Below are 12218 nucleotides of genomic sequence, written 5' to 3' on the forward strand. Positions count from 1 at the left end.
AAAACTACAACTCCCAGCATGCCCAGACAGCTGAAGGGCATGCTGGGAGTTGTAGTTCGGCAACATCTGAAGGGCCAGATGTTGCTGAACTAAAACTCCCAGCATGCCTGGACAGTCAGTGCATACTGGGAGTTGTAGTTTTGCAACAGCTGGAAGAGCACAGATTGGAGACCATTATACAATGGTCTCCAAACTGGGGCCCTCCAGATGTTGCAAAACTACAACTCCCAGCATGCATGGTCTTTTAGTGCATGCTGGGAGTTATAGTTTTGCAACAGCTGGAGGCACACAGGTTAGGAAACACTGAGTTAGAAACAATGTTTCCCAACCAGTGTGTCTCCAGCTGTTGCAAAACGACAACTCCCAGCATGCCCAGACAGCTGAAGGGCATGCTGGGAGTTGTAGTTCGGCAACATCTGAAGGGCCAGATGTTGCTTAACTAAAACTCCCAGCATGCCTGGACAGTCAGTGCATGATGGGAGTTGTAGTTTTGCAACAGCTGGAAGAGCACAGATTGGAGACCATTATACAATGGTCTCCAAACTGGGGCCCTCCAGATGTTGCAAAACTACAACTCCTAGCATGCCCAGACAGCCAAAGGCTGTCTAGGCATGCTGGGAGTTGTAGTTTTCAGACTCCTAGAAGCAGCAGTGAAGATCTTCACTGCTGCCTCTGAGGACTACATACTTACCTGCCGGTCCCGTCGCTGCTCTTCGGTCCTGCCGCTGCTCCTCGGTCCTGCTGCTGCTCCAGGTAAGTCCGCCGGTCCCCACGTGTTCCCCCCGTGTGCCGCAGGTCCCCGCGAGCCCCTGCAGCCTTCGTCCCCCGTTCTGCCCGACTTCCAGGGGCGGGCAGTGCGGGGGATCTGAACTTTCACCCCAGATCACTGTGATTGGTCCACAGGGACCAATCACAGTGATCGCTGACCAGGACCATCAATGGATGGTCCTGGGGGTGAAGCAGAAGTTGTCCCCTGCTGGAAACAGCGGGACTTCTGCCAGTTAACCCGTGCGATGCTGCGCATCGCCGGGTTAACTGCATGTCATTTATAAACGCCGGGATGCGCGAACGCACTGCACAACCCGGCATTTATATATGACATTCTGCGGGAAGGGGTTAAGGCCTAAACCTTGGCAACAAAAGTGAATACACCCCTAAGTGGAAATATCCAAATTGGGCCCAATTGGCCATTTTCCCTCCCCAGCATCATGTGACTTGTTAGTGTTACAAGGTCTCTGGTGTAAGTGGTGAGAAGGTGTCTTAAATTTGGTAATATCTCTCTCACACTCTTTAGTACTGGTCACTGGAAGTTCAACATGGCACGTCATGGCAAAGAACTCTCTGGGAATCTGGAAAAAAAAATTGTTGCTCTACATAAAGATGCCCTAGGCTCTAAGACAATTGCCAACCCCGGAAACTGAGCTGCAGTACGGTGGGAAAGACTTTACAAAGATTTTACAGGAATGGGTTCCACTCAGGCCTAGCCATAGTCAACCAAAGAAGTTGAGTGCACCTACTGAAACAAAGCATGATCCCCTTCCTTTAGACACTGAGCTGCAGGGCAATATTACAATATCATAAAGACCACAAACACACCTCCAAGATGACCACTGTCTTGCTAAAGAAGCTGAGGGTAAAGGTAATGGACTGGCCAAGCATTTCTCCAAACCTAAACCCTATTGAGCATCTGTGGACAAGGTCTCTAACATCCACCAGCTTTGTCACATTGTCATGAAGGAGTGGAAGAGAACCTCAGTGGCAACCTGTGAAGCTCTGGTCAACTCAGTGCCCAAAAGACTTTATGCAGTTGTTGAAAATAACGATGGTCACACACAATATTGATTGGACATTTCCCCTTTTGGGTGTACTGACTTTTGTTGCCAGTTATTGGACATAAATGGCTTTGATTTTGAGGGGACAACATTATTTAACACTGTTATACAAGCTGCACACTTATTATATGCCTCACCAATATCCATTAAACAATAGTGTCATCATGGCTTAGGAACAAATGGCCAGTGCCAAGAGCAATAACAAGCCTTGCTGATGCTTAGTAAACCAGTGTCAGGGTTTATGTCAGCACTGCTCTCCCAGGTCATATAATGACCAGAAGAACAAATGCACAGGGAGACCTGCTCAGTACTGCTGCTTGTTATCTGCAGTCTGAGGGACAGATTTGCTGTGACACAGCAGAATGCAGTGGAGATTTAGGGGCCTAAAGTAGGTATTACAAACCAGACAATTCCTGGCAATATTAGACGCTTTTATTCCTAAATAAATTGCAGTTTTTAAATGTAAGAGGGGAGCCTCATCTTGGATGATTGTATGTTCTTTTTAGAATTTTCTAAATATGGGAGAAATAAAACTCCCTTTTCATGCTTCTTGAGCATGCTCCAATCATGTTTTTGTAACTGCGAGTGTACAGTATTTTGCTTTACAAAATGGTAACATACACTCTGTTCAGTTAGCCTTTTTAAAACTTGTGCTATGGCACTTTCCTAAACAGTCCACATGTTGATGCTACAGGCTCACATTTGCTGTATTAGCTCTTTTTTTATCTCTATTATAGCAAAAAGTTACCTTTTACTCCTGACACAGAGTATACATGCGAACTGCAGGATATGAATCATTTCACATTTCACTTGTGATATACAATGATACACTTATAGCAGCTAATTATTACCAGATCTTTTCTTAGGAATAAAAAGGAAATTAGTTATTTATTTTGCTGTAAATAATTGAAGGGGTGCTTTTTACACATTGAATGTGTCAGTAGATAAGAACCATTTGGCCCATTTAGTCTGCCCAGTATGCTGAATACTATCAATAGTTCCTAGTCCTATCTTATATGAAGGTTATATTAAACTCCTTGACTTTATTTGTGCCTACCACTTTTACAGAAAAGCTATTCCATGCATCCACAACTCCCTCAGTAAAGTAATGCTTTCTGATATTACTTTTTTAAGCTGTTGACCCTCTTATTTATTTTCACTAGTACTGCACACAATACTCCAAGTGAGGTCTCATCAGTGCTCTGTACAACAGCGTGAGCACTTTCCTCTTTCTACTACTAATCCATCCCCTATAGACCGGAGCATTCTGCTAGAAGTTCCTGTTGCTTTATTACATTGTCTGGCCACCTTTAAAGCATTACTGTCGTTAAAAATAACTTTTGACATGTAGATAATTTTTTTTTTATTTCTTTATTATTTATAGTTATACACGTTATCAAATTTACATTGAATACTTGTTCCACATTAACACTTAATCCATTTATCGATAAAATCCCCCTCCCCAGCCCACCCCTGAGCATGTGTAGAACAAACAAGAAAAACAAAAAAATAACTCCCTCCAGAAACCATTCCCTTTGGGGCATTCCCATGTAAGATGTAAAAAATTTGCTCTGGAAACTCCACACTTGGGGCATCTTGAATCCGCTCTACATTTAAACGTCCATAAACTGATAGGCGAATAGCACAAACGATAAATAATCTTTGATTGCAAAAAGTTAAGCTTTTTCTGAGAAGAGACTTTAATACAATTTTTTACGATTTTCTCCCATGAGGTTTTTTTCATCACACCTACCACTTTCCCCCAATATTCTTTGATTTTATCCTGAAAATTTGAAGGGATACAACCAATAAACATTTTATAAACAAAACTAAGAAATTTTCCCACTACCGTGGGTGACCTTACAAAATTGATTACAGAGTGAGAACCAACTTCCAAGGCCTCCCTATTTAAAGGGGTACTCCAGTGAAATTTTTTTGTTTTTTTTATCAACTGGTGCCAGAAAGTTAAACAGATTTGTAAATTAAAAGACAAAAAATACCCAGCCCTCAAGGAAGGTGTGGTAGATATATATATATTAAACTATAATTAAAAGACCAAGGATCGTGCTTCCATTATAATAAAGCATAGAATTTTATTAAAAATATTATAATAAACTGATAAAAAAAGTTCCACCTCACAAGGGGCCCCTTGTGAGAGGGGTAGACAATTACCTAAAAATATGAACTTACACTGGTGAATAGTGTGAACTTATTTTGTTCAACTTTTACTATCACAGAATGCACTAATAAACACAACATGTGCTGATATGTACTGAAACAGAAAAAAGACACTTGGTTGCTGGATAGTCTCTTTAGGATTGATCTTATTCACTGTAAAAATGGTTAAATGCAATATTGTAACAAGTTCCTCTTAATAGGTAAAAATGTAACAATGTTCAGTATGTGATAACTGAGGAATGGTCAAAGTTCGCTGTCGCTGGTTTCTCTAGGTCACTGTATCTGGACAGATAGCTGGCAGCTTAATGTACATTACCGGTCCTTAGAGCGGAGATCTCCCGTAAGGCTGGATGGATGAAACACTGTGATGGTCACTGCAGGTGGGCTACCTCCAGGTCCCGGCGCTGGCAGGCGTCGGGGATGGAAATTTTCAGAGGTGGCACTCACTGGTGGAATATCCTGCCGTCGAGGCCAGGTCTGCAAACGACCGGAGATGGATGCCTCTACCTCGTGAGAGTGGCGTGTGACGTCAGTGCCGGCACCTGCAGGATGTGCTTAGATTCCTCAGCTCGCTGCGAATCCACTCTGGACTGAAAGTCTGCTGTGGATCGGGGCGGCAGGGACCAGTATGATTGCAATGGTGGATCCAGGTAAAATAAAGTATAGAGTTTAAAGTGCAGTCTTAGTGATAGTTCACAATTGACTAGACGCGTTTCAGTTGTCGACGACTGAAGAAAGGGTTTATCCACATACCCTGAAACGCGTCTAATCAATTGTGAACTATCACAAAGACTGCACTTTAAACTCTATACTTTATTTTACCTGGATCCACCATTGCAATCATACTGGTCCGGTCCGGAGACTACCCTGCTGACCCTGCCGCCCCGATCCACAGCAGACTTTCAGTCCAGAGTGGATTCGCAGCGAGCTGAGGAATCTAAGCACATCCTGCAGGTGCCGGCACTGACGTCACACGCCACTCTCATGAGGTAGAGGCATCCATCTCCGGTCGTTTGCAGACATGGCCTCGACGGCAGGATATTCCACCAGTGAGTGCCACCTCTGAAAATTTCCCTACGCCTGCCAGCACCGGGACCCGGAGGTAGCCCACCTGCAGTGATCATCACAGTGCTTCATCCATCCAGCCTTACGGGAGATCTCCGCTCTAAGGACCGGTAATGTACATTAAGCTGCCAGCTATCTGTCCAGATACAGTGACCTAGAGAAACCAGCGGCAGCGAACTTTGACCATTCCTCAGTTATCACATACTGAACATTGTTACATTTTTACCTATTAAGAGGAACTTGTTACAATATTGCATTTAACCATTTTTACAGTGAATAAGATCGATCCTAAAGAGACTATCCAGCAACCAAGTGTCTTTTTGCTGTTTCAGCACATATCAGCACATTTTGTGTTTATTAGTGCATTCTGTGATAGTAAAAGTTGAACAAAATAAGTTCACACTATTCACCAGTGTCAGTTCATATTTTTAGGTAATTGTCTACCCCTCTCACAAGGGGCCACTTGTGAGGTGGAACTTTTTTTTAATCAGTTTATTATAATATTTTTAATAAAATTCTATACTTCATTATAATTGAAGCACGATCCTTGGTCTTTTAATTATAGTTTAATATATATATATATATATATATATATATCTACCACACCTTCCTTGAGGGCTGGGTATTTTTTGTCTTTTTATTTATTTTAACATTGGCACCATAGGTATAGGTGCATTACCCGTCTGTCCTCGGTAGGTATATAATTGTGAGCTGCACATACCCATTCCTTTTTTTCTTAGAGATTTGTAAATTACTTAATCCTTCCTGTACTTATTAGCTGCTGAATACTACAGTGGAAATTATTTTCCGTTTGAAACACAGAGCTTTCTGCTGACATCATGAGCACAGTGCTCTCTGCTCATTTTAGGAACTGTCCTTGGTAAAATGAAATCCCTATAGCAAACATATGCTGTTCTGGACAGTTCATAAAATGGACAGAGATGTCAGCAGAGAGCACTGTGCTCGTTATGTCAGCAGACAGTCCTGTGTTTCAGAAAGAAAAGAATAGAAGTAATTTACAAATCTTTTTAACTTTCTGGCACCAGTTGATTTAAAAAAATAATAAAAATTTCACCGGAGTACCCCTTTAATGTACATTTATCTGCAGGACTAATTTGTTGATACCAAAATATCTTATCAGGTTTCATGTGAAATGCCTCCATTAGTGTTTTAAACAATTTTAATTCCCCATTACTATATATCTGTGCAATATACTGTATTCCGTGTTGCTTCCAAAACACCTCATCAATTCCCTTATTAAATTCTGGAAGTTTTTTTTATTCCTCCATATTGTTGAACAATCTAAACTATTTGTGAACCTACAAATCCTTTTACTTTCTTCCCAAAGCCTTTGATAAAGTTTAAGAAAGGGAAAGTGTTTTAAAGAGTTTGTGTAAGCTTGTGATTCTAATATTTCTATCATCCCTTCAAAGTGGTTACCAGATTCCTGCATGATATGTCCTATCTCTACATAGCTTGTTGTGTATATTTCCCAAGACGGCCCATCCGATCACAGGGATGAAGTTCCGGAATAGGAATCTAAAGCTTCATTTAGCTCCTGCAAAAGAATAGGCCTGCCGAGGTGCTCCCGTTCCTCTATTGAGAAAGAAAATAATTAAATTTTCTTAAAAAATGCAGATAGATTTTTGTCAGACAAAATAACTTCCGACTTATACAGTCTTTGAAAAAACCCATAGATACAGTCATGAATCGTGTTAATCTGGGCTGAGCCTCTACAATCTGAGAGGGTAATTGTAACACTCACGTTTTAGAAGACAGGAACACCGGTGGATGTGGATCCGCTGGATCTGTGTGGCAGATGACTCGGACCGTGCCAGGGAGCGGAGTCGAAGGTGCCGCTGGTTTTCCAGAGCCCGCCGCAAACCGGGATGGACTTGCTGTGGCAGGCGGCACCAAGGTCGCTACCCCTGGCACGGCTCGACCACATAGGTGACGGAGGATATTTGAGGCACAGGAGGGATAAGGCAGCTCATAGTCAGCATAGCAGAAGGTCAGGGCAAGCCGCACAGTAGCATAGTCAGGACGTAGCAGGAGGTCAGTAGGCAGGCGGCAGAGGAGCAAGGTCAAGTCACAGAGCAAAGGATCAAATACACGGCAAGTCAATACTCAGGAATGCTTTCTCTCAGGCACAAGGCAACAAAGATCCAGCAGGGAAGTGAGGAGGGTGGAGGAATTTATCAATGAGCCACAGGTGAATTACACTTTAATCCTTAAAGCTCCGGCATGGGGACGGGGACATGTGCGCCGGAGTAGAGAGGCAGAGGCGGGGGCAGGAGAAACACCTGGTAAGTGACGGACTGGGGCTTGCATGCGGGCGCGTCCCCCAATGCGAGTCCCAGCCCCATTGGCAGCAGCAGGTAATGGGACCATGCGCTCACGGCCAGCGTGTGTTGCTGGAGCGCATAACTTAACAGAAACCCCCCCCCCTTGGTCTCCCCCTCCTTTTACGAGTCAGAAAACTCCTGAGAAGGTCATGGTCCAGGATATTCTCCTCAGGCTCCCAAGACCTCTCCTTAGGACCGTAACCCTGCCAGTCGACCCAAATTTTTTTTTACCTCTCACAGTCAACAAAATGCCGAAGATGATTCTCAAGGATTTGAATAACCCTCTCCACTTGATTGTTGGACTGAGGGTGGTAAGCCGAGGAGAAGTCCAGGTTGATGTCCAGATGGTTACAAAGGGCTCACCAGAACTTAGATAATGTAAACAAAAGACATGCAACAAGAAGTGCTTTGCCAGCTGCGGGGCAGAAAGAAGACCTGGTAGCGGAATGAAATGAGCCATCTTGCAAAACAACGACAGATGACAGTGTTATTATGAGATGGTGGCAAATCGGTGATGAAATCCATGGCTATATGGGACCAGGGAGTCTCTGGAATAGGTTAAGGCTGAAAGAGTCCTGCAGGTCTCTGTCGAGGTTTTTTTTCACGGGCACAAGTTTCACAGGAACAAACAAAATCAGAAACATCACGTTCAAGATGGGGCCACCAGTAGTGCCGAGAGATTATATGTAGAGTCTTGTGTATACCAGGATGTCCTGCTGTCAAGGAAGAATGACCCCCATTTCAGTACCTTGCGTCTCAATCTGGCAGGCACAAAGGATTTTCCTGGAGGAACTTGCAGAATTTCGACAGGAGCGGCAGGAATCAAATGGTCAAGAGGAATAATATGTCTAGGCGTAGAGTCCAAACCAATGACGTCAGAGGACCTGGAGAGAGCATCTGCTCTGATGTTCTTGTCTGCTGGACGGAAGTGGATGAAGAAGTTGAACCTAGAAAAGAACAGTGACCACCTTGCCAGGCGGGGGTTCAAACACTGTGCAGACTGAAGGTATAGAAGATTCTTATGGTCAGAGTAGATGCTGACCGGATGAGAGGAACCTTCCAATAAATGTCGCCATTCCTCCGAAGCTAGCTTGATAGCGAGGAGTTCACGATTTCCAATGGAGTAATTCCTCTCAGCAGGAGAGAATATCTTGGAGAAGAACCAACATGTTACATTCTTGCCCTTGGCGTTTTTCTGGGTAAGAACGACACCTGCTCCAATAGATGAAGCATCAACTTCCAAACAAAGGGCTTCTCCGGATCTGGTCTTGTAAGCATGGGAGCAGAGACCAACGTAGACTTTAAACAGGAGAAGGCCTCTTCATCCTCTTGAGGCCAAGACTTAGGATTAGAAGCCTTCTTAGTAAGAGCCACAATGAGAAACAATGTAGCCAAGAAACGGAAGACTAGACTTCTCGAACAGACATTTCTCCTGTTTGGCATAGAGATGATTTTTCCGTAGTCGCTGAAGAACCAGACAAACATGAGTACGATGTTCCTTTAGGTTTGGAAGAGAAGATCAGGATGTCATCTAGGTATACGACAACACAGGTGTAGAGAAGATCACGGAAGATATCATTGACAAACTCTTGAAAAATGGCTGGAGCATTGCAGAGACCAAAAGGCATTACGAGATACTAAAAATGTCCGTCACGAATATTGAAGGCCGTTTTCCATTCATCTCCCTTGCGGATACGAATGAGGTTATACACTCCACGTAAGTCCAACTTGGAGAAGACCTTGGCACCACGTAGACGGTCAAAAAGTTCTGAGATAAGAGGTAGTGGGTAGCGGTTCTAGACCATGATTTTGTTAAGTCCCTGTAGTCAATGCATGGACGGAGTTAGACATCCTTCTTCCCTACAAAGAAGAAACCAGCTCCAGCTGGAGAAGAGGACTTATGGATAAATCCCTTTTGGTTATTCTCCTGGATATACTCAGCCATAGCTTTGGTCTCAGGAACCGATAGAGGGTATATCCTTCCACGAGGAGGAGTGGTACCAGGCATAAGATCTATAGAGCAGTCGTAAGGACGATGTGGAGGCAGAGACTCAGCCTGTTTCTTGCAGAATATGTCAGAGAAATCTTGGTAAGGTGGCGGCAGACCAGGTAAAGGAGGAAGACGAGAAACAACTTTACATTGAACTGTTTGGAGGCAAAGATTTTGACAGGATTGTCCCCAGCGAATTATTTCTCCAGTCCACTTGCGGAGAATGGCGTTGCAGCCAAGGAAGGCCAAGAAGAATCTGTGAAGTACAGTGTGGCAGAACATAGAATTCAATCTTTTGTTTATGCAATACTCCCACTTGCATTGCAAGAGATTCTGTACGGAAGCGAACCATACAGTCCAGATTTTTTCCTTTAACAGAGGAGATGAACAAGGGCTTGGCAAGCTGAGTAAGGGGAAGATGATACTTGTGGACCTGCTGATCCAGAATCCAAAAATTCTGCAGCGCTGAAGGAAGACTTATACAGGAATAGTTAAGCATAGAGAGGTAGTATTCACACTCGGGGACGCCTCTCCCACGTACCCTAGGTGCGAGCAAACTGTACAGTCCTTGAGGAAGTACTCTGGACTAGCACAAGGCAAACGTCGTCGTGATCTCTCCTGTTGCATAAGACGGGACCAATCCACATGCATAGCCTCTTCTGCAAGAGTCGCTGGAAACTGAAGAGGTGGACGTTGAAACACGGGTGCCTGGCGAGGGTATATCCGTGTTCGGACAGGTTCCCTCTCTAAGCACAGTTTCTCTCGTCTCTCTGCAAAACTCACATCAATGCGTGTGGCCAAGTGGATAAGTTCAGTCAAAGAAGATGGAGGATCATGTGCTGCGAGGGCATCTTTAATCCTGCTTGACAGTCCTTTTTTGAATGTGGCACACAAGGCCTCATCATTCCATGCAAGTTCAGAGGCAATAGTGCGGAATTGAACCACGTAGTCACCAACCGAAGACTTCCCTTGACAGAGGGTCAGCAATGCCGTCTCAGCAGAAGAGGCACGTGCGGGTTTCTCAAAGACACTGCAAAATTCTGCCAAGAAGGCTGACAAATTGGAGGATACTGGATCACCACGGTGCCAAAGGGGTGTAGCGCAGGCCAGTAGACTTATGACAATGGCCACCTTCAAAAGTTCCGTTGGAAACAGTTCAGACATGAGCTCCGAGTGCATGGAGCACTGTGTAACAAAGCCTCTGCATGACTTGGAATCCCCATCATACTTGGAAGGTAAAGGCAGACGTGGCTGGGAGCCAGAAGACACAGTAGGAGTTGGTGGTGGGAGTGGGCCAGGTTGCAGTACCTGCTGCTGTTGTAAGGCCAAAAGCTGTTGCATCATAGCTGAAAGTTGAGAAAGTAGCTGCGCCTGTCGAGCAAACTGCTGCGACTGACATACCACAATGGAGGGAAGATCCGCAACTTCAGGCTGGGGTAAATCAGCAGGATCCATGGCCGGATCTTACTGTAACACTCACGTTTCAGAAGACAGGAACACTGGTGGATGTGGATCCACTGGACCTGTGTGGCAGATGACTCGGACCGTACCATGGAGCGGAGTCTAATGTGCCGCTGGTTTTCACCAGAGCCCGCCGCAAAGCAGGATGGACTTGCTGCGGCAGGCGGCACCTAGGTCGCTACCCATGGCACGGCTCGACCACACAGGCGGCTGAGGAGATGCGAGGCACAGAAGGTATAAGGCAACTCGTAGTCAGGATAGCAGAGGTTAGGGCAGGCAGCACAATAGCATAGTCGGGACATAGCAGGAGGTCAGTAGGCATGTTGCAGAGGAGCAAGGTCAAGTCACAGAGCAAAGGATCAGATACACGGCAAGGCAATACTCAGGAATGCTTTCTCTCAGGCACAAGGCAACAAAGATCCAGCAGGGAAGTGAGGAGGGTGGAGGAATTTATCAATGAGCCACAGGAGAATTACACTAAGGAGTGCACTGGCCCTTTAAATCTTAAAGCTCTGGACTTTAAATCTGTATTTTGGTTACGCCCCAGGTGCACTCCAGAGTTCTGACCTTTTTTTCTAATTTACCTTAATTCTTTTCCATTTGGCATATCCCTCCAGAAATATAAACCCTGCTAAAAATTTGTGTGTCAAACTTGCATATTAATTATATTACATTATTTTCAGGTTGATCTGTGCAGCAAAAAACTGGATCGAGCAGAACAGTTGATTGGAGGATTAGGTGGAGAGAAAACAAGATGGAGTCAAACTGCAATAGAACTTGGAACACTTTACATTAACCTAATAGGAGATATTCTAATATCTTCAGGAATTGTGGCATATCAAGGAGCCTTTACATCAAGTTATCGACAGGTACTGTCTTTGATTAACATACTTTCAAAAGTCAGCTTTACCCAAAAAACATATAGTGTGATGTATTATCCTGCTACACCTACTTTGCATATTTTTGCTCATGCCCCAGTTTGCGAAAAAAATGAGACTTTTTGCCCTTTTACATTACTCATGCCTGTTTTTGAAAGGTTTGTGTCGCCTGCTGTAAAAGCGGCATACATTTTAAAGTGTGGTGTTCAGGTGAGGTCGTAGCCTCTTAATGAATCGTCCGAATGCTCTCTATGCACAGAGCGACTTTTGCTCCATGCATGGATTACTGTCAACCACGGCACCAAGCGGTGGCAGTTACGCCCCTCCATGTGTCTCTTTGGGAGTGCCTGAGCAATCGTGTATCTCCGGCTCACCTATAGAGATACATGGACTGGCGTGTTGGCCACCGCTTTGTGCCATGTTTGGCAGTAATCTGTGCACGTAGAGGAGGTTGCTCCGTACATGGAGC

The 12218-nt window shown here is 44.5% G+C and overlaps 1 protein-coding gene across 1 annotated transcript in view; it reads left to right on the forward strand.

Moving 5' to 3' along the window:
• Positions 1–12218, forward strand: part of DNAH7 (dynein axonemal heavy chain 7) — a 531149-nt gene that overhangs the window by 270847 nt on the left and 248084 nt on the right. The window contains exon 45 of the mRNA XM_056535765.1: positions 11555–11740. Coding sequence (XP_056391740.1) covers positions 11555–11740 — 186 coding nt within the window. The remainder of the gene's footprint in view (positions 1–11554; positions 11741–12218) is intronic.

Source organism: Hyla sarda, chromosome 8, assembly GCF_029499605.1.
Source record: "Hyla sarda isolate aHylSar1 chromosome 8, aHylSar1.hap1, whole genome shotgun sequence".
NCBI lineage: Eukaryota > Metazoa > Chordata > Amphibia > Anura > Hylidae > Hyla > Hyla sarda.